General features: G+C 44.3%; 1 protein-coding gene across 1 annotated transcript in view; it reads left to right on the forward strand.

The window, feature by feature from the left end:
* TTLL11 (tubulin tyrosine ligase like 11) overlaps positions 1-14,463 on the forward strand; it is a 202,771-nt gene extending 188,308 nt beyond the window's left edge. Inside the window, exon 10 of the mRNA XM_038745662.1 lies at positions 12,710-14,463. Coding sequence (XP_038601590.1) covers positions 12,710-13,005 — 296 coding nt within the window. The 3' untranslated portion in view covers positions 13,006-14,463. The remainder of the gene's footprint in view (positions 1-12,709) is intronic.
* Positions 14,464-22,554: the final 8,091 nt, after the last annotated feature.

Here is a 22,554-nt window from a genome sequence, read left to right on the forward strand (position 1 = left end):
GTCTCCCTCACTAGATTTTAAGCTCCTTGAGGGTAGGGGTTTTGTCTATTGTACTCTGCTAAACGCTTTGTACAGTGCTCTGCACAGAGTAAGCTCTCAATACCATTGATTGATGAATTGATTGATCCCCTGCAGGCGTCAACCTAGGTAACTACGTAGGGGTTGGGTGGGTGGAAGAAGTAGCAACCTATAATCTGTTAGAGCTGGGAGAACCTTGGCTTTTCAGTATTCATCAACTTCTCACTGCATCCTGAGAGTTTCATGAAACAAAAGAGAACTTTAAAGGGAATTCCCCACCTTCCCCAGTTAGCCTCCCATTCTTGGGGGAGCAGATAGGTTATTTTTAAGCAGAGGGCACTTTCACATCCTGGCTGCCAATGGGGCATCACTGGGCTTAGGAATGGGTTTCCTGAACCATTCATCACTTTCTAAAAAAATCCAGAACCAGAGGTCATTGGAGCCAGTGGTGACATCATTCATTCATTCAATCGTATTTATTGAGCACTTACTGTGTGCAAACCACTGTACTGTGAGCTTGGAAAGTACAATTTGGCAACAAATAGAGACATTGAAAAACCCTGCCTGCCCACACAGTTTGGGCCCGTACTCTGGCAGAATAAAGTGTGGAACGTAATGGGACTGGAACCACCCTTTGGGCTGGGAAGGGGCCTGCCTGCTTGCCTACCAGCCTGGCCTAACCAGCTGGATTGTGCCTCCCTTAATGAAATGATGAAGTAGTTAGTTGCTCCGCTGATTCTGTTTGTTAGTTTTGGCAGTGCAGCCTTCTGCGGTAATGATTTCCCTACAAGGTCTGGTCACGTTGAAGTCCTGACACTTATTAATTCCTCCATACAGAAGCATATAGAGGTGAGAGTAATTTCTTGTTGCAGTAATGGTTTAAATATAATGGCTGCCTGGAATTTATGTCCTCAGACAGAGCTAAAGTGAGGCTGGCTTTTTTGACAGTTTAGGCTTCAGATTATGTAATGAGAGCTGGAAGGACTTGGCCAGGTTTTAGGGAAGACCACCATCATGCCCAAGAAACATGCTCTACAGCACTAATGTACGTATCTATAAATTATATATTTTACATTATTTATTGATATTAATGTCTGCCCCATTCTAAACTGTAAGCTCACTGTGGGCCGGGAGTGTGTCTACTAACCCTGTTATATGTACTCTCTCAAGTGCTTAGAGCAGTGCTGTGCACACAGTAAGCACTTAATAAATACCATTGATTGATCAATCACCCATTGCTCTGGATGGGTCTTGGAATGACCCCTCTGCTCACAAGAGGAATGACCACCTGAGGTGAGAAGCAGCTAGCCCTCCATGAACTTAAGCCATAAAAAGAAGTGCCAATTTTTCATTTTTTAAATGGTATTTGCTAAGCACTTACTACATGCCAGACTAAGCTCTGAGGTAGATACAAGATAATCAGATTGGACATAGTCAGTGTCCCTCATGGGACTCATGGTGTTAATCCCCATTTTGCAGATGAGGTAACAATCACAGAAAAGTTAAGTGACTTGCTCAGTGCCACATAGCAGACAAGTGGTGGAGTAGGGATTAGAACTCAGGTCCTCTGGCTCCCAGTCCCACGTTCTTTCCACCAGGCCTCACTGCTTCTAACTCTTCAAAGGTGAGGGTGAGAAAGGGGCAGAGCTTGGGGGTGGCAGCAGACTTCAAAAATCTAATGTATTCAAAAGCCCCAGACCTTTTTGGTTCCATCTTTAAAAAAAAATTTAAATTTGAGTGCCAATCATGTCTAGAGCACTAAGTGCTTGGAAGACCACAGTAGTAGTTTAAGACACAAAGGAGTCTGCCTTCTAAGAGTTTACAATCATCATCATCATCATCAATCGTATTTATTGAGTGCTTACTGTGTGCAAAGCACTGTGCTAAGCGCTTGGGAAGTACAAATTGGCAACATATAGAGACAGTCCCTACCCAACAGTGGGTTCACAGTCTAAAAGGGGGAGACAAAACCAAACATACTAACAAAATAAAATAAATAGAATAGATATGTACAAGTAAAATAAATAAATAAATAAATAGAGTAATAAATATGTACAAACATATATACATGTATACAGGTGCTGTGGGGAAGGGAAGGAGGTAAGATGGGGGGATGGAGAGGGGGATGAGAGGGAGAGGAAGGAAGGGGCTCAGTCTAACAAGCAACACAGATATTCTTTACAGTTAGGAGATACAAGAGAATAGAAAGATAAGTGAAGGAATAAGAGTTTAAGTAGGAGAGCATGTAGGTAGATAATGCTGAAGGCAGCTGGACCAAATGAATTACTGAGATGGTTGTGGGAAGGTAGGATTTGGAAATTCTTAGCTCTTTTCAGCCCTGCTCCAGGCCTTTTAGAGGTCCTTTTGACTGTAAGCTCCTTGTGGGTAGGGAACATAGCTACCAACTCAGTTATATTGTACTTTCCCAAGTGCTTTGTACAGTGCTCTGCACATAGTAAGTGCTCAATAAATACAATTGATGATGGGTTAAGTGAGGCTTGGAGTCCAGTCCCAAAGGCCAGGTGGTCAAGCACCCCACTCCTGCCACCCTGTCCAGTTGGAAACCTATGGGGCTTGTAGCTGTTACTGCTCTGAGAGGGTAGGCCCCCATGACTATAATGTCCACCAGCACCAAGACTGCCCACCCTCATTTCTATCCAATTGTAAAAATACATTTGAACAACTGACCCAATGGGGTTAATGACATGCCCCAGCCACAGACAGTGTCTGATCCAACATGGTGGCTGTCATCCAGAGACAAGGCGAAACCTCCTTCTCTTGGGGTCTTTGAAAACAGGATTGCTCCCCAGTTAAGTGGTTACAGTCCTGTTTAGGAAACAAGTTGGGCACATGAATCAAACTAGATGAGTATGTCCAGTCCACTCTACCCAGGAATCTGGGGCTTTTTGCACCATCTGTAATTTAGTTTTCTGAACATGTCAACATCTTTCCAGAACATGTGTGCTGCCAGGGCTAACTTCCTAAAATGCCATTGAGAACACATCACTCCAGTCCTCACAAACCTCAAATGGCCTCCCATTTTGCTACATATCAAACAGAAGCTCTTGATTATTGGCTTCAGTAGTCCTCTCATTCATTCATTTATTCAATTAAATTTAATGAGCACTTACTGAGCACAGAGCACTGTACTAAGCACTTCAGAGAGTACAATGTAACAATAAACAGACACGTTCCCTACCCACAACATCCTCCTTACATATCTTCTCTTCCCCTACACTCCAGCTCACACTGTAGACTCCTCCAAGCTAACCTTCTTATCATACCTCACTCTTCAATCTTGTCTCTTACACACTGTCCATGCTTTTCCTCCTGCTAAGAATTCTCTCCCTCTCCAAATCCATCAGGCCATAGCAGCAAAGCCTTCCTGAAAACCCAGCTCCTTCAGGAGGCATACCTCATCTAAATTCCACTAGTCACACCATGCCAACAGCCACCACCTAACAGGTGTTTTTTGATTTGAACACTCCATTTACTCTTTCGAACTCTTGCTGTTATTCGTTGCACCTGTGAATTTCCCCTTATTCAGTTGTGGGCAGGGAATGTCACTCTTTTTTATTGTATTGTGCTTTCCCAAGCACTAGTGCTCTGCACATGGTAAGTGCTTAATAAATACGATTGAATGAATGAAGGTGTGCAATTTGTGTTTGTCAGGCCACTTCCATAGAGTATAAGCTCCTTGAAGGTAAAGACCAGTTCTCTAGCTTTAATTATGCCCTCCCCAAATCTTCAAGAGAAGCAAAAGGGGTGTGAAAGGTTAGAACCCTTTAAAGCATAATTACTTGTTTGCATGGAAAAAAAACCCTGCAGTCAAGCTAAATGGAGGCCGCAGCGAGCGCAGGGCTCAGTTCACAGTAGGGGCTCACTAAATATTATTTATTAAGTGAATGAATGATTGGTCCTGGTCAGGCACACCTCGCAACTGTCCATCTTGCAGAACTAGCCTGCCTGTGAGAGCTGTCTGTGTTGTACTCTGGAAGGTTTGAGAAAGGGAAAAAAGAAAAAAACAGATGGCATGACTCATAGCCACAGTCTTAGGGTTAATAAGGCTGGAAATAGCACCAGTACTGATTTTCCTTCTTTCCAAGAGGCTTTTCACTCCACAACTAAGAATCACTAAGCAAACTACATTCAAGATTGTTCAATCCCATTTCCCTCCAACAATGCAAATTTGCGTCTTTCCTCCCCACAAGTTTCACTCTGGGCCTGAAATCCTTACTCTGGCCGACCATGAGGAATCGGGCTTAGAAGGAGGAGAAAAAAAGGAAAATTGGCCCGTGGACCTCTAAGCCCCAGGTTACCAACTCCGGAAGTATAGGGCGAGATGAATAACGAGGGAAGCCAGATGTTTTCTAGGTAAAAGAGAAAATACTTTGCTATTCCATGCAGAATATTTCCTGTCTGCAGTGATCGGGCTTTGACAGGTCCCATTTCTAGCTGTAAGCCCCACAGTAGCTGTTGCTATAATTGTAAAACAGGAGCTTCTAACTTTTTTCATTAAATGCTCGGCATGAGGGTCACTTATTGGAAGAGGAATTAGGATCCGGAATGAACCCTTTCTCTCACATTAGAGCTCACCATGACGGATGTAATAATTTCCCGAGCTGGCAGCTGCTGCTCTCAGATAACCCAGCACATTCCCTGCAAGCTGCTTTGCCAAAGGAGCTGGGAAATGACCCCAATTGCAGGCTGAGTTTAGAGAAATTGTACTTCAGACCGGAATCATAATGTTTTAAGAGATGCGTCCGTCCCTACCCCATCAATAAAATGAAATTAAGTCGAGAGGAAGTGCTCAATTTCTTGTCTTAAAGCCATCACCCCTAAGTAATAACTGTAGTATTCATTAAGTGCTTACTATGTCCCAGTCATTGTATAAAGTGCTGGGGTAGATACAAGATAATTGGGTGAATCATAGTCCACGTCCCACACAGGGCTCACAGTCTTAATCCCCATTTTACAGATGAGGAAACTGAGGCAGAGAGAAATTAAGTGACATGTCCAAGGTCACACAGCAGACAAGCAGCGGATCCAGGTCTTTCTGATTCCCAGGCCCATGCTCTATCTGGCAGCCGGACTCAAGCCCACCCAGCTACATCAGGTCCCTCCGCCTCACATGCGGCAGCAGTTCAGAGCTCCCAGGTCTCTAATTAGGCATTAAATAGGATATCATTCCAAGATCTAAACTGCAGGAATTAACATACCTGTTCCGCCTCCTCTTTAAAGGAGTTATTGTAACCAGCTATTAAAATGGTGTGATCCAAAGATCCTTAAACCTGCTCTCCAGAGATGCCTGGCTGGCCTCCTGCAGGGGCCCGTCTGGACAGGAAGGAGTATGGTTGAGGAAGATACCCTAGGTGACAGCACACCCCCTCTGCAGGGCCTGGGATCCTCCAAGGCTGTTAAGTTTCCCTCTGGGAAAGGAGGTGGGGTTACATCCCAGGGTCTGTGAGCATCCAGTGGGGCTGAGCAGGCAGAGAGAGAGAGAAAGACTTGCCGGAAATCTCTCCCTCATCCTAAGGCAGTGACCCTAAGGAACAGAGAGGGCCTGCACTAGAGAAACAGGGAAGGGCAGGCACCAAGGTGATAATTAAATGTGCAACAGACAGGAACAGAATCAATCATTGGTATTTGTTGAGCACTTATTCTGTGCAGAACACTGTACTAAATGAATACGATAATTGTTAAGTATTATTAAATGCGTGGGAGAGTACAGTACTACAGAGTTGATAGACATGAGCTTATAGTCAAGAGGAGTAGCAAGTGAGACAAGGAAGCCAGTCACGAGCACATGGCAGCCAATCTTGACCCCCCGGCACGAATGTTGCTATAGCAACGGCAGCAGCCAAGTACCTTGCCACCCCAAATGGAAGCTTGGCAAAAGCTAAGGCAGACCACATGTTGCTGTTGTATAAATCCATTGTAGGATTTGGCATCTCCATCACTTAGCGATGTCAAGCCGCAAGCCCTTCTGCCATTGCACATTGGTTCTCAGCCTGAAGCACAGCCCAGCAGGGTGGTAATAATAGTCAAGTCTTCACTTAGCCCACCTGCGTCCGCTGAGAGGTTAAACTCTCACCTCGGATGGCAAAGGGGCGATGACCTGGTTTTGCCCGACAGCAACTCTTCCCTAGTTCAGAGGGGTGTTGAACCAGCATGATTCTTAGGAACCATCTACAATGATTCTGGTGTTTGAGGACTGAAACGACTGTTATCTTCAACTTTGTGGGAATGGGGAGGGAGTGAATACCCTGGAGTGCTTAAATTATCCCGCTCCCTTCTGCATCACCTTTGCACTTGGATATGCACCCTTTGTTCACCCCTCCCTCAACCCCATAGCACTTATGAACATATCTGTAATTGTATTTATATCAATGTCTGTCTCCCCCTCTAGACTCATTATGGGTACAGAATGTGTCTACCAACACTGTTATATTGTACTCCCCCAAGTGCTTAGCACAGTGCTCTGCACACAGAAAGTAGTCAGTAAATATGATTGAGCACAGAGCTGGTAGCAGGCCAAGTAAAGACTCGAGCTGGGTTCCTCTGTGGGGCTTTTGAAATGGTGCAGTTAAAATGCACAACTACTGCTGGCACAGGTGAATATTTGGAAAATTGGGGAAAATCCATTGATTTAATAACAGAGAAAAGGCATGAGATGATAGTTGTGAGCAGTCGGGTCCTCATTCCTAAGCTTCTACCAAACCACCGTTTCTAGTAGAACAAGGTCACAAGGGAACTCGGAGAGACAAGGCAGGAGGACCAATCCACCACAGAATAAATCCCTGAAATTTCTCAGCGACCACAGCCATCACCTCTGTCTTTGCCTTCACCACTTCCATACCTTTTCTCCTCCTCTCCCCTTCTTTAAAGACTTTCTCTAATGCCTTTCAATAAATCAACCAATCAATCATGTTTATTGAGTGCTTACTGTGTGCAGAATACTGTACTAAGTGCTTGGGCAAGTACAATATAACAGAGTTAGTAGACACATTCTTTGCCTACAACGAGCTTACTTTCCACCTTAGAATGTTTTCTTTTTTAGGTCCTTTGGTGATTGTGGAGCTTTACTACAGTGATACACTCCATGGTATATAATAATAATAATGGTAATATTTGTTAAGCACTTACCAAGGGGGAGGGAGATCCAGACCAGAGAGTGGTCATGGGCAAGGAGTTGATGGTAAGAAGGAAAGGATCAAAGCACATTGAGTAAGTTGGCATTAGAAGAGCAAAGTGTAGGGGCTGAATTGTTGTAGGAGATGAGTGAGCTTAAAGTAGGAGGGGGAGATCTGATCGACTGCCTTAAAGCTGATAGTAAGGAGTTTCTCTTTGTTATGGAGACAGATGGACAACCATTGCAGTTTTTGAGGAGAGTGGAGGCAAAGACCAAGCTTTTTTTTTTTTTGGATAAATGATCCAGGCAACAAAGTGAAATCTGTTTTGGAGAGGGGAGAGACAGGAGGCAGGAAGGCCAGTGAAGAGGCTGATGCTGAAGTCAAAATGGGATAGGATAAATGCTTGGATTAGTAGGGTAGCAGTTTGGGTGGAGAGGAAGGGGTGGATTGTTGAGACTGTCGAACAACAGGATTTTGTAGCGGACTGAATATGTGTGTCAAATGAGAGAGATGGTTCGAGGATAATGCCAATGTTGTGAGCTTGTAAGACAGGGAGAACGGTGTTGTTGTCTACAGTATTGGGAACATCTTGGGCAGGACAGGTTTTCAGTGCCCAGATGACTTATCTACCACCACCCTCTTCCTCACTTCCAAATCATGTCTTTTTTTTGTCTTTCTTAACTTCCTTCTCTCTTCTTACACCATTCCTTGGAGATTTCAATACCCACCTGGACATTTCTAATGGCCCCCAACTTCCTCTTGCTCCTCAACTAAGTTGGCTTCCTGCTTCACTGCCCCTCACCCACTCACCAATTTGAACATATTCTGGATAATGCTGGTAACTTTGGTCTTTTCCCTGAATCCTCTCTCTCTTTCAACCCCCGAGTTCAGTTTGCGACCAAATTCTCTTGGTATTTCCTCCATAACATAATAATAGTAATAGCAATTATTATTATGGTATTTGTTAAGAGCTTACTATGTACCAAGCACTGAACTAAGCACCGGGATAGATTCAAGATAATTAGGTGCTATGTGGGCTCAGCTTAAGAGGGAGAACAGGTAATGAATCCTCATTTTGCAGATGGGGAAACTGAGGCCAGAGAAGTAAAGTGACGCTGTCACCCAACAGACAAGTGGAGGAGCCAGGATTAAAACCCAGGCCCTCTGACTCCCAGGACTGTGCTCTTTCCATTAGGCCATGCTGCCTCTCTGCTTTAATTTGCCCCTTCCTCTCCATCCACGTGGTCGTCACATTGGCCCAGACACATCAGCCTTCTCAGCAATCCCCCTGCCTCCAGTCTCTCTCCCCCCTCTAGTCCTAATTTCACTCTGCTGCCCAGATAACTTTTCTAGAATGTCATTCTGCATGTCTGCCCCACGTCTTCAAAAACCTCCGATGGTTTCACATTCCTCTCTGCACCAAGCAGAAACTCCTGACAGTTGTTTCAATGCACTTAATCAGCTCTCTCTATCCTCCTCATTTACTCTATTCTCCTACTATACCTTAGCTCACATGCATCATTCCTCTTAAGCTAACCTACTCACTGTGCTTCACTCACATCTCTCCTGCAACCAATCTCTTGCTCACACCCTCCCTCCTCCTTGAAACACCCTTCCCTGTCAGGCCACTGCTCTTCCTATCTTTAAGGCCTTTCTGAAAGCACATCTCCTCCAGGACATCTTCCCTGATTAATTTCTCATCTCCTCATTTTACATCCCAATGGCCACTTCAGCCACTACCTAAGCACTTAGCTACTCACACACCCCAAATCCACCCCCCAACCATACCTATAAATGTATCTTTGTGTTCTATTATTGCCTCTAGTGTCCGTCTCCCCCATTAGATTGTAAACTTCTTGAGGGAAGGGATCATGTCTACTGTTTCCCCTGTACAGACATCATCTCTACAAACTCAAGTGTGCTCTTCCAAGCAGTTTGTACACTATTCTGCACCCAGTAGGTCCTTATTACTGGCGATTGAGCCAGATAGTTTTCTCTTATAAGCCATACCACCCTCTCACAGCAGTTTATTTCAGCACCCCCATAGTGTGTAGTAGGATTAGGTCTCCATGGAGGATCCATTTTCCTCCACCCCCACACCTGCCTTCAGGCAGATAATCTTCCCTCAAAGTCAACATATAGACAGCTGTCAGTCTTCAGTTTCCTCCTTTGAGGTAACCAGGATTAAGGATGCAAGGCTAATCCTGTGGCAGTTCAATTTCACAGCTTCTAACCATCAGCAGATACCGTGACCAATGACTTCAGTGCCAGGCTGTGGGGTCAAATTGAAGCATCTTGTAAACACTCCAGCTTTCTTGGTGAATGTCCTGTCCAAATTCTAGCACTCCTTTAAAAATCACCTCTCAGGGCCGCAGGGTGAAATCTCCAGGGAGCAGCCTGGGTGATTACCACGGAGCCAGTCCACTAAGGGCCAGTTTGGCAGAAGAGACACTCAGGCCTCTTCTGCTAAATAGTAATTGATAATAATTGTGATATTTATTAAATGCTTTCTATGTGCCAAGCACTGGTCTTATCACTGGGGTAGATACAAGATAATCAGGTCCCACGAAGGGCTTGCAAACTAAGTGGGAGGAATAATAGTAATAATAATAATGTTATATTTGTTAAACACTTACTATGTGCCAAGCACTGTATGAACACTGGGGTAGATACAAGCAAATCGGGCTGGACACAGTCCCTGCTCCACATGGGGCTCACAGTCTTAATCCCCATTTTACAGATGAGGAAACTGAGGCCCAGAGAAGGTAAGTGAATTGCCCAAAGTCACACAGTGGGCAAGGGGTGGAGCTGGTATTACAACCCAGGTCTTCTGGGTTCCAGGCCTGTGTTCTTTCCACTAGGCCATGCTGCATCGAAGCAGGGTTGGAGGAGGCCCCTGGAGATGGGGTGGGCAGTAATAGTAATAATGATGATGGCATTTATTAAGCACTTACTATGTGCAAAGCACTGTTCTAAGCACTGGGGGGGATACCAGGTTGTCCCACGTCGGGATCACAGTTTTAATCCTCATTTTACAGATGAGGGCACTGAGGCTTGCCCAAAGTCACACAGCTTACAAGTGGGAGAGCTGGGATTAGAACCCATGACTTCTGGCTCCCAAGCCCGGGCTCTTTCCACTGAGCCACACTGCGTGCTCTGGGCTTCCAAGGCCACTTCCTCCTCACCATCGTCAACACCCACAGAGCAGTTACTGCTCACCGGGCCTACTCAACAAGGGGGAAGAGGTGGGTGGAGCCATTGCTTGGAGAACTTGAAGCAGCGTGGCTCAGTGGAAAAGAGCACTGGCTTTGGAGTCAGAAGTCATGGGTTCAAATCCCAGCTCTGCCAACTGTCAGCTGTGTGACTTTGGGCAAGTCACAACTTCTCTGTGCCTCAGTTCTCTCATCTGTAAAATGGGGATGAAGACTGTGAGCCCCACGTGGGACAACCTTGTAACCTCCCCAGCACTTAGAACCGTGCTTTGCACATAGTAAGTGCTTAATAAATGCCATCATCATAATCAGCCAATAAGGATAAATGGGTTAAATCCCAGGCTGGTCAAGTTAGTGTTGTGGAAACCCAGAACATCAGAACTGTGAGGCAAAATATACATGTTTGCCTCTACCCTTTCGGTGACTTGTGGTGGGGGTGGAAGGTGGGGCGAAAGGGAGGAAAGAATAGGGAGAATTCTGGACCCTCCACTCTAAACTCCATTCTAGTCCCAGAATTCTGGGGACTGGGCTGCCCATGTACCGAGTAGGCTCCAACTTCGATGTGGGCATTCAATCATTTGAGCAGCTGGGAAAGATCGGAAGATCTGTTTACTTGATTCAGACCCAATTATGACATTCATATAATTTTGCGAAGTGTCCTGGGGTGACCTATAAAATCCCAGCACTGTCATAGCTAAACTGAGGTGAAGATCAGCCTACCTTGTAAGGACTTCTAGACTGTGAGCCCACTGTTGGGTAGGGACCGTCTCTATATGCTGCCAACCTGTACTTCCCAAGCACTTAGTACAGTGCTCTGCACACAGTAAGCGCTCAATAAATACGATTGAATGAATGAATAACTGTGAGCCCCGTGAGGGACACTTTATCATCTTGTGTCTCCCACAGCATACAGTCGTTGGCACATAGTAAGCACTTAACAAATGCCGCAATTTATTAGTAGTAGTAATAGAGTAGTAATAATGATAATAATTACTATTAGTACCTAAACTTCACATGGTCTTTTGGGACACAGTAAGGTCAACAGCCTCTCCTCTCCTACTTGACAAGGTAATCAATAAATGGTATTTTCAAATGGAACTTGTAAAGAGCTTATTAAGAGAAGTCAGAGGAGTCAGAGGACTTGAGTTCTGTTTCTGGCTCCTCCACTTTATTCATTTATTCAATCATATTTATTGAGTGCTTACTGTGTGCAGAGCACTGTACTACGCTCTTGGGAAGTACAAATCAGCAATATGTAGAGACGGTCCCTACCCAAAAACGGGCTCACAATCTAGGAGGGGAATACAGACAACAAAACAAGTAGGTGTCAGTACCATAAGAATAAATAGAATTATAGCTATATACACATTATTAATAAAATAGAGTAATAAATATATTCAAATATACACAAATATACACTTGTCTACTGTGTAACCTTGGGCAAGCCACTTAACTGCTCTGTGCCTCAGTTACCTCTTCTGTAAAATGGGGATTAAGACTGTGAACCTCACGTGGAGTTACCTCATCTGTAAAATAGGGATTAAGACTGTGAACCTCATGTGGGATTGTATCTACTCCAGCACTAGAAATAATGCTTGGCACATAGTAAGCACAAATGCCATAATTATTATTATTATGTGTCAGGCACTATACTTAGCCCTGAAATAGATACATGATAATTATGTTGGTTACAGTCCATGTCTCAAATGAAGCTCACAGTCTAAGTTGGAGGGAGGAGGATTTCTTCCCCATTTTACAGATGAGGTAAACACAGAGATGTTAAGTTACTTGCCCAAAATCATACAGCAGACAAGTGGCAGTCTAGAGAGGAAGCTACTCACCTACTCCAGGAGGCCTTCCCAGACTGAGCCCCTTCCTTCCTCTCCCCCTCATCCCCCTCTCCATCCCCCCATTTTACCTCCTTCCCTTCCCCACAGCACCTGTATATATGTATATATGTTTGTACATATTTGTTACTCTATTTATTTTACTTGTACATATCTATTCTATTTTATTTTGTTAGTATGTTTGGTTTTGTTCTCTGTCTCCCCCTTTTAGACTGTGAGCCCACTGTTGGGTAGGGACTGTCTCTATATGTTGCCAACTTGTACTTCCCAAGCGCTTAGTACAGTGCTCTGCATACAGTAAGTGCTCAATAAATACGATTGATGATAGACGGGGAGGCTGGACTATTCATGACAGTGGGCATAATTGATTTTAAAGGTTATTTCTTTAAAAACATAATGTTTCTGGTTAGGGCTGTAGTTCCCACCACCCAGGTGGTAACGTGGCCCGGTCAGGGGCTCTGCAGCTGCTTCTCTAACCTCAGCTCTCTTCTGTTCCCAGGGATGTGCCTGCAGGCCTTCGTGGAAGCTTTCTTTTACTTGGCCCAGAGGAAATTCAAGGCACCACCCCTTCACAAGCAAGTGGCCTCCCTTATCGACTTGTGTGAACATCACCTGGCCCTGCTAGATGAGAAGAGGCTGGTCTGCAGCCGAACTATCCCAGAACGCCGGGTGACCTTCGGGGCTTATCATCAGGAGGGGCTTCCCCTGAGTCCAGTGGTGACCACCCCACCCCTCCCAACCCAAGAGAACACCACTGCCAAGAAACTTTCGTATTACCAACATCCTCCTTTTTGACTAGTCACTTTCCCATCCAGGAAACCCAACAGGAGAGAAAGTTCAGTGTAGGCTGGAACCACCCCGCCGTCCACCTACTGCGAGTGGTGGGACCCAGTAAGTTCTTCCATCAAATATCCACCTTCACTTGCTACAGGTCTGTCTATCGTATGCTCTTCCAAAATGCCAACTGCTGGCATGCCTTGCACACAGAGACTCACCACAGTCTGGTCACTAGCAATTGATTTGCCATCGAAAGTACAATTTACCTGACGTGACCCATAGCATCTTTTATTGCTTAATGTACGGAAAACCCTTTCTGAAGACCAAGTGGAAAAATCGTGACATTTGAATAACAAGGGGTGAGAGTCATGGAGGAGAAAAATCACCTGAGCTTGCGTAAACTTGCTTTTGAACATCTGGGATCAGAAACCAAGTTCACCCGTGTAAAACGGTGATGGCTTTTTTGATGTGAACAAACCACCCGATCGACAAGCTTGATCGAATTGCTAAGACTCTGGAATGTTGGTCTATTTTAACAGCCAGACACCTAGAGTACAGAGGAGGCAACCGTCTGGACGTGTCTTTTCAAACTCCCCAGAGTCCTGAATCATGGACAACCCTCCCTGTCCTGAATTTTCCTCACTAGACAAGGTGGAAAAAAAATCTCTTGAAGCATCAGGCCAAGTGCAGGGAAAGAAAATGAAGCAACATCAGTCTGGCCCTGGATCCTTTGGCTATAATAGCATGATTGACAGATGTTGCTTAATCAACAGGCCTGAGTCCGGGGGAAAGGGAGTGACCAGGGGGAGGACATACCCTTGCACATTGAAACAATCCCCTTTGGCCTTTTAGAAAGGAGGACAGACCAACTCTTCATTCCAATGCATTGTTTATTTTTTCCCATTGGTCTAATGGTTCTCTGCTGACTGTGCCTTTAAGTGCAGGAGTGCAGCCAACTTTCAATCTTTCAGGGGACTGAGGGGAAGGACCGGATTTCCCACAATAACAGGTAGCCAGACTCTGAAAGGCTTAGATCCACACCCTTTGTTAAAAGGCCACGGGAGTTGCTAAGTAGTATTCCTTGCGTGCTTGAATTTTAAAACACAACCCCTCCCCCCTTGCCCCCGCACTCCCTAGCAGGACTGTCACCAATAGCCAAGTGGGAGGAAGATTCCTAGTGGTCTGAGTTCCCTAGAAAAGCATTAATGGGTTGGGTGACTGGGCAAGATTAGCAGTCAATAACTAGAAATTACAAATTTGAATTTCATTTTTTCATCCTACCTCTACTGGCCTTCTACTGATTCATAAGTACCTTAAGCATGCCTTTCTGGATCAGGCCAGAGGTCCTTCCAGGCAAGTGTTTGGGTCCCCAACAGTGTCCGTCCCCAAAGGAATAGTGCAATGGTTGTCTTCCTTGCCACCTGCCCCCAAGATGGGAAGGAGCGTGGCTTAATGGAAAGAGCCGTGTCCTGAGAGTCAGAGGACCTGGGTTCTAATCCCTGCTCTACCACTTCTCTGATGTGGGATTTTGGTATGTCACCTATTTCTCTATGCCTCAGTTTCCTCATCTGTAAAATGGGAATTAAATCCTTCTCTCTCATTTAGATTGTAAATCCCATATGGGACAGGGACTGTGTCCAAACTGATTATGTTGCATCTACTCCAGTGCTTATAATGGTGCTTGGCACATAGTAAGTGTTTATGAAACCAAAAAAAAAAATTAGGGGTGGATCTTCTAATACCCCTATCCTTTCTCCTTAACAGTCTAATGTGAACCTATCACCCATCAATCTATTTCACTTTGATTGTGAATCCCACTGGGACAGGGACTGTGTCCAAACTGATTATGTTGTATCTACACCAGTGCTTATAATGGTGCTTGGCACATAGTAAGCATTTATGAAACCAAAAAAAAAATTAGGGGTGGATCTTCTAATACCCCTATCCTTTCTCTCTAACAGTCTAACGTGAACCTATCACCCATCAATCTATTTAACTTTTCTTGACTATACACAACCCCAACTTTCCCTCTAAAAGCCCCCATCCACTTCTTGATCATGGATTTCTCCAAACCTTTCTTGCACACATAGATAAGTTCAACTACAAAACTTCCTGTGGAAACAAATTCCATATCCTTTTCATCTGTTGGGAAGGGAAGTGCTTTCTTTGGTTGGTGTTGAACCTAGAGCTTTCAGACTTTACTGGATGAACCACTAGCTTAGCTTTTGTGGGATTTGGTGAGCAGCAAGTCTATTTTTGCCCTCTCAATGTTCTTCCTGATTTTTGTAGACTCTTATCAATTAATAATATTTATTGTGTGCCTACTGTGTTTAGAAGCCCAGTTAATCCAGTACAGAGAGCCTAGCTCTGGGTTCTAGTCCCAGCTCATCAAGTAGGTGAATGTCTGCTGGTTTCTAACTGAAGACCCACCTAGGGAATTCTGCAGGTGGACAGGGTGAGCAGGAATCCTGAAAATTATCAGGCCAGTGTGAGAAGTGAACACTGCAGTGGCTACCACGGCAACTGCATCGGGGTAAGATACCGCGGCCCAGCACTGACACTAAATTGAGATCAAACTGGCTATAAATGGGTCCAGCAGGTAAAAAAAAAAGTAAAAACCACCTTCGCTGGGTTCATGTATGTATATCCTGTGGGGACCATAGGTCCTCCACACACACAGATATGCATACTGTCCCCCATTCCTGATACTTTATTTTCAAAGATGGTATTATGTTCTTGTGGGAGCTTATTTTGTTCTCCTATTTGTGGTAACAATTTGGCCAGTGGGCAATACAGTAATAACAGTACTGTGGTAAGAAAGATAGTTTGAAGAACTTGTGCCAGGATTTTAAAAATGCAAACCAGGTAAATTCCACAGCTTTTGACTATGGAATTCATGTGATACAGGGCAAGGCAGCATAACATACCCTTTAGCATATTTGGCCATCAGTCTTGGACCAGAAAGAATCCCCCTTTTTTACAATTTCTTAAATTTCGGTTTCTGAATTGCCTTATAGAGTGTCACCATGGAGCATGGATAGTTTAAAAACAACACAAAAGACATTGTTGTTTTGTCATTTCATTAGTGGTTTCCCATGTGGATAGCTATGTTTTCCTAACTGCTTAGTTTTAGAAGATGTTCAAAATACCCATTGTCGTGGCCAGAAATATCCCTTAGCTCTTATTTCTGTGCTCATTGCAGTTGTTCTTTAGCTCATCTATGCTGCGTGTGTTATTCTGCTCAATTCAAGGTGAATTTCCCCCATCCAGCTTCCCCTCCCCCCAGAATGCTTTTCATTCCACTGGAGTGGCTGGGAGTAGGCCAGGCTGGCTCATGAAGGACACTGTGTCTTCGTGATAATCACTACGGAAATGATGCGCCTTCCTTACAAGGCTAACCTTATTCTGGGCACCACAAAGGATGAATCGGGAGCCCTTTATCTTGTTCTTTTGGAACATCAAGGATTTATAGGCTGTTGGGCTGTCAGGCAGTAATAGCAGCCCTCCCCTGATGTCAGCCTCCTGTCTCGTCTCCTCCTCACATTCAGTGCCATTGAACCTGCCAGGCAAGAGTCATCAGTCTTTGTAGGAGCCAGCCAGAGGCTCGCTGTAGATCATCAGTCTTTGTAGGAGCCAGCCAGAGGCTCGCTGTAGAAAAGGGATGGATGACTGTGGTGGAAAACAGAGACAAGCCAAGCAGGTGATATGATGAGTGGGGGAATCTCCAAGGAGGTCAGAGGGAAGAGAGGCTTGAGAAATGAAGCATGGGCTGGCAAGAGGGCAGGGAATCTGACACTGGCATCATCTGTTAGCAGTAGCGGTGGTACTTATTGAGAACCCACCCATTGTATTCTACTGAGTGTTTGGGAAGTTCAAAGAGAAGTAGTGACATTCTATCTGGATTTTTTTGTATATACCCCAGGGCTAGGCACATTGTAAACCTTTCATAAATACCATTGCCATTACTACTATTAATTATAAAGAGCTTACATTCTGATAGGGAAGATAGACATAAAACTGTGTAGTCGAGGTAATTGAATGTACAATTGACTAGTGTTGAGAATTGGTATGATTGAGTTCATAAGTGCCAGAGATGGCTGAAGGTTTATACAATTTAGAGGGATGGAAATTAACTGAGGAAGACTGGATGGAAAAGACAGGATTTTTAGAGGACTTTTGAATGTAGGGAGAGCTGTGAGCTGTTGAATTTGGGGAGGAAGGGAGTTCCAAGCCAGGGAAGCAGCCTAGGCAAGGGGACAGAGGGGAAAGAGTTGAAAATGAGGTACAGTCAGTGGGTTTGTTTGGGAGAAGCAAAGAGTGAGTTAAGGAATAGTGGGTGAAGAGGGTGGATAGGTTAGACAGAACAGGTTGGGGAGAGCCTTGAAGCTGATTTTGAGGAGGTTTTGCGTGTTATGAAGAGACACAGAAAACCAGAAGAGGATTTTGAGGAGAGGGGAGATATGAGCCCTGCAAAACTGCAAAATGATGATCTGTGCAGAAGCATGCTACATAGACAAACAGAGAGAGGCTGGAAGCAGGGAGACCAGCCAGGAGGCTAACCCAATAGTCTAACTGCAGTGTGATCAGAACTTGGATCAGGGTGAAAGCTGTTTTGATGGAGTGGAAGGGGTAGATCCAGATGATGTTGTGTAAGAAGAACCAGAACCAGAATATGGCAGTAAACTGAATGTGAGACTTGAATAGTGGTGAAGAGCTGAGTAGCTGGGGACTTCAAGGGTCTAGCTGATTTGTAAGGGAAAGGAGGCTCAGAGAAAAAAAAAGTTCCTTACTGGGTTGGAATTGTTGAACAGAGCCCCCCTTGAAATCAGGGCTGGTACCTGACCCCAACTTGGGTCTTTCCTGTGAAAACTGCAGCTGCTCTTCTAAATCATCCAATTCTTTTCTGAAGCAGATTTCCTAAACATCTTAATACCCTAGAAGCAATGATTTCCACAGCATAATTAGAAATTGGCATTGAGGAAACAATGTTTCTCATGTCTCTTCAAAATAGGTTGCTTCAACCAAGTGTCCCTTTGTTCCCAAACTATGGCAACATTTTACAGGCCTGTCACTCTTGTCTTATCATTCATGATTCTCCTGCATCTACTCAGCAAGTTCCCCCCCCAAAAAACCCAAAGAAGCCTCCTTATCTGCTATTTAACGTTTAAGTGTAGAGTGTACATTAAGTCTTTTCAATTCATTTTTGGATAGAATCATCCATTTTCCTAGGGTCTCCATCTGTCTTTTATGGCTTGACCCTGAATCTTTAGATTTCATAGTGGCTTTGCTGTAGGTGGGGTGAGCAACATCTAAATGTATAAGACATATTAGCTCTGTTAGCTGGATCCTTGGAGGAGGGCTGTCCCACCAATGATTTCCTTATGGCCTCATGCTTTGGAATGATTTTTCCATCCCCGGTTTATTTACCTGTTGTTTCTTAATTAATCAGCATCAACTCCATTACATGCTGCCAAAGTTTGAATGGAATGGGTGCAATAAGATCTTCCCCACCGTGGCTTGGTAGAAAGAGCACGGGTTTCGGAGTCAGAGGTCATGGGTGCAAATCCCAGCTCCGCCAATTGTCAGCTGTGTGACTCTGGTTAAGTCACTTAACTTCTCTGTGCCTGTTACCTCATCTGTAAAATGGGGATGAAGACTGTGAGCCCCCCGTGGGACCTGATCACCTTGTAACCTTCCCAGCGCTTAGAACAGTGCTTTGCACATAGTAAGCGCTTAATAAATGCCATCATTATTATTCATTCACAGAGTCCAGTACAGATGCAATGCAGAGAAGTAGCATAGCCTAGTGGAAAGAACTTGAGCCTGAGAGTCAGAGGACTTGAGTTCTAATTCCAGGCTCCACCACCTGCTTGCTTTGTGACCTTGGACAATTCAATTAAGCTCTCTGTAGCTTAGTTTCTTCATCTGAAAAATGAGGATGCAATACCTGATCTCCCTGATACTTAGACTGTGAGCCCCATGTGGGTCAGGTACTGTAGCTGTATCTACCCCATCATTTAGTATAGTGCTTGGCACACAATAAGTACTTAAATACCACTATAATAATAATTATTATAATAAAGAACTCAATCCTGTGAAGTATGAATTTTCTTTCAGTGGGAATTAATATATGCTACCTATAGATTAGCTAGGACTCCATAATACCAATCATGCTAGTTATTTTTTTTTCTGAATCCTCCCAGAGTTTCACAGTTGTAGGAGTAGTAGGAATGGTATTTAGTGTCATGTACTGTATGAAGTGCTGGGAAAAAAACATGTAAGTCTTTCTGGGGGATTCACACCTCTTTCCTACTTGCCTCTTCCCCCAGCCCTAATGACAGATGCCAAAGCTCCTCCCTTTCATCTTTACCTTTGAGGAACAGTTTTTTTGATTGTTTTAATGGTATTTGTTAAGTGCTTACTATGTTCCAGGCATCATACTAAGCACTGAGGTAGATACAAGGTAATTGGGTTGGACACAGTCCATGTCCCAAATGGGGCTCCACCATTAATCCCCATTTTGCAGATGAGGTAACTGAGGCACAGAGAAGTGAAGTGACTTGCCCAAGATCACACAGCAGACAAGTGGCAAAGCCAGGAGTAGAATCCAGGTCCTCCTAAGTCCCAGGTCCATGCTTTGTCCCCTAAGGCCATGCAGCTTACCAAGCTCCTACTGCATGCAAAGCACTGAATTAAGAGTTTAGGATGGAAGATGATATCCCTGCTTCCAAGGATCTATGGGTGACTGACACCAAATTATTTACAGACAGGAGAAAAAAGAGAATGGAAAGATGGATAGGTGCAAACTTAAGTGCTTAAATAGCACATAAATTGATATGTACAAAAGTGATAAGCGAGGCTACGGTGCTTACGTATTGAGGTGATAGTTGGATGGGTATGACCTGGGGAGAAAAAATGGAATTCAGGGAAAGCTTCTGGAGGAGATAAGACTTCAGGAGGGCACTGAAGCAGGGGCTGATTAACATAGCACCACCTTAGGTGTTAGCTGTTTCTAGAGTAACATTTGAAAGTATGTGTTGTTCTACTTAGAGCAAGAAGAGGTCAATTTGGTTCACTAATTCAGAATTGGCAAGCTGCCTCTTCCTAAATACTTACTGTGGACCAAATTGCAAGGGGGGAAAAAAGGACTTCTCTTTCTCAAGATTTATTAAATAACCACTAACTATCTCTCCCCTTGATGCTCTCACCTGCCTGTAATGCACCACTCAGGCTCTCCTCTCTGTCCAAGCCAGCCAGTTCACTACCCTAAACACTCTTCTTTTGGTCCACGGGGCCATTTTTCAAACTTTTTCTCTTGCTTGGAATGTTCTCTTCATAAGCAGCAACCCACCCTCCATAAAAACAAAGGGATCACCTCTCTCCCTGCAGTGCCTGCTCACTGTATGGGCCTGTAGGGTTCTACTGTGTCTTTTGATGTGCAGTCTCTAGAATCAGAAGCAGACCTGATCTCAGCCTAAAACACTTTTTCCTTTTGTTCAGGGTAGCAGGGGAGCCAGGAGAAGTCTGATTCCTATATCTGGCTGTAGGAAACCTCTTTAAAGCTCATCCTTCACCTAAGGTATTGGCCTATGAACATCCCCTTAACAGTGGTTGATTTATATCAATATATGTAAATCAGATATAAACCAACAGATAAAGCCAGATAATTTACAAGTAGAAAACTCTTACTACTTGGTGCTTTGCTTGCTCCAGCTGAACTTTTCATTTCTCTTGCATTTTTCATGGCCACAGCCCTTCTGTTGCTTGACAAGGAGTTCTACCAAGCCATAGACCCAATTTTACCTATAACAAACATGATCAAACCAAAGGCAGACCACTCCCACAGGGCTTTATGGTCAACAGTGTAGCATGAAAGCTCATCTCTAAACTCCAAGCTGATTATGGGCAAGGAACATGTCTGCTAATTCTGTTGTACTCTCCCAATCGTAGTACAATACTCTGCATATAGTAAGCTCTCAATAAATACCATTGGTTGATTAACAACACAGAACCCATCCCACTCTCCATCAGCTCTGTTGGACCTCACAAAAAGGGTACCACCATCCACAATCCCCTAACCATACTGTCAGAAGGGAGCCCTGAGTTGGGTGGAGTAATAGAGTGAGAAAGTGCTTGCCAGCAGATGTCATCTCTATGTAAGCGACTCTCTGAACCAATTAATCAGTAGTATTTGAGTGCTTACTGTGTGAAGAGCACTGTACTAAGCACTTGGGAAAGTACAACGTAATAGAGTTGGTAGATGTAATCCTTGCCCTCAAGGAGCAGCCGAGAACCTAATCCTGCTACATGTAGTAATAGCTCCCTGTTTCGATCCCGCCCAAGTCTAATGACAATGTATTTCTACGCAGCTGCTGGATTCATTGAAATATTTTGTGTGTCGTGCCGATAAACTAATTTAGGTTGCTATCCCCTCTCCCCCACCCCCTCTCCACCTTCAGACTTGCTTTCCATTTCCTAAAGATTATTGCAGTAGAGAGATAAAACCCTGGGCCTGGGATTTTGACATCTGTCAAAACAGTTGAAGCTGAAAGGGTCTCTTTCCCCATCCTTTTATTGTAATATATTTGAAGACATTCACCAGTTGAGAAATGGTTACTTCTCGTTCAGTGGCATCTGGCATTTGTCTTGTGATTGGCAGAGTGTTACTAGAAAATAGCTACAGTTTCTTCCAGCCTGTGATTGATGTCCTATCCAGACACAGTCTTATGTAAGAACTGAACTTGAAATGCTATGAATTTGAGAGCCTTTTCTTAGGTCTCTCAAGGAGTGCAATTCTTGCTCTGAAATGCCTGATTTTTCCATTATATAAAAGGAGTTGTCTTCTCCTTCCCCACCGCCACCCACTTAGGTGAGATAAATTAACTGCAATGTGTAATAACCTGAAGTCTGGCCTTTCCTCTTATTCTTGCCAATCTTCTATTTGGCTTGATGGATGCAATAATAGATTTCTCAGCCCTTGTATGAATTTCTTACTCATGATGAATGCCCAGTTTTCTTTCTGTTTCAGAAGACAAAGGATCTTTGTAAAACAGTCAACATATTCAATTACCTGTCCCCAGCAATCAGGAGTCCTTATTTTTATATAAACTAGGAAATTGTACTGCATACTTCTTTCTTGAAGGGGGAAAAAATGCACAGCGATCAGCTCCATTCTTTGGTTCTAAATTGGCAAAATTACTGATGTTTTTCCCATTTCTGCCAAACTGCTTCAGAATCATATTTAGAGAACAATGTAAAATGCGTGTTACCAGGCCCTGGGGGGCAGAGCCAATTGCACTCCAAATGATCCATGGGCAGAAAGACGTAATTTGGGACGGACGTGCTGATGGCGGGTCAGGATCCAGCCGCACTCCGCATTAGCCAGGTGAATGGGCATCCTGTGGTCGAGGTTGTGCCCCTGGGCCTGGCCAGCTCTGGCTACCCACCCCAAACTCTGCAGGCAGTGACACAGAGTGTGGGAAACGGACGAAGTGGGGAGGTTCATTTCATCACAGCTTGTGTCAGGCAAAGTCTCAAGGGTACTTCACAGTGTAATGCACCCCTGCC

Source organism: Tachyglossus aculeatus, chromosome 4, assembly GCF_015852505.1.
Source record: "Tachyglossus aculeatus isolate mTacAcu1 chromosome 4, mTacAcu1.pri, whole genome shotgun sequence".
Classification (NCBI taxonomy): domain Eukaryota; kingdom Metazoa; phylum Chordata; class Mammalia; order Monotremata; family Tachyglossidae; genus Tachyglossus; species Tachyglossus aculeatus.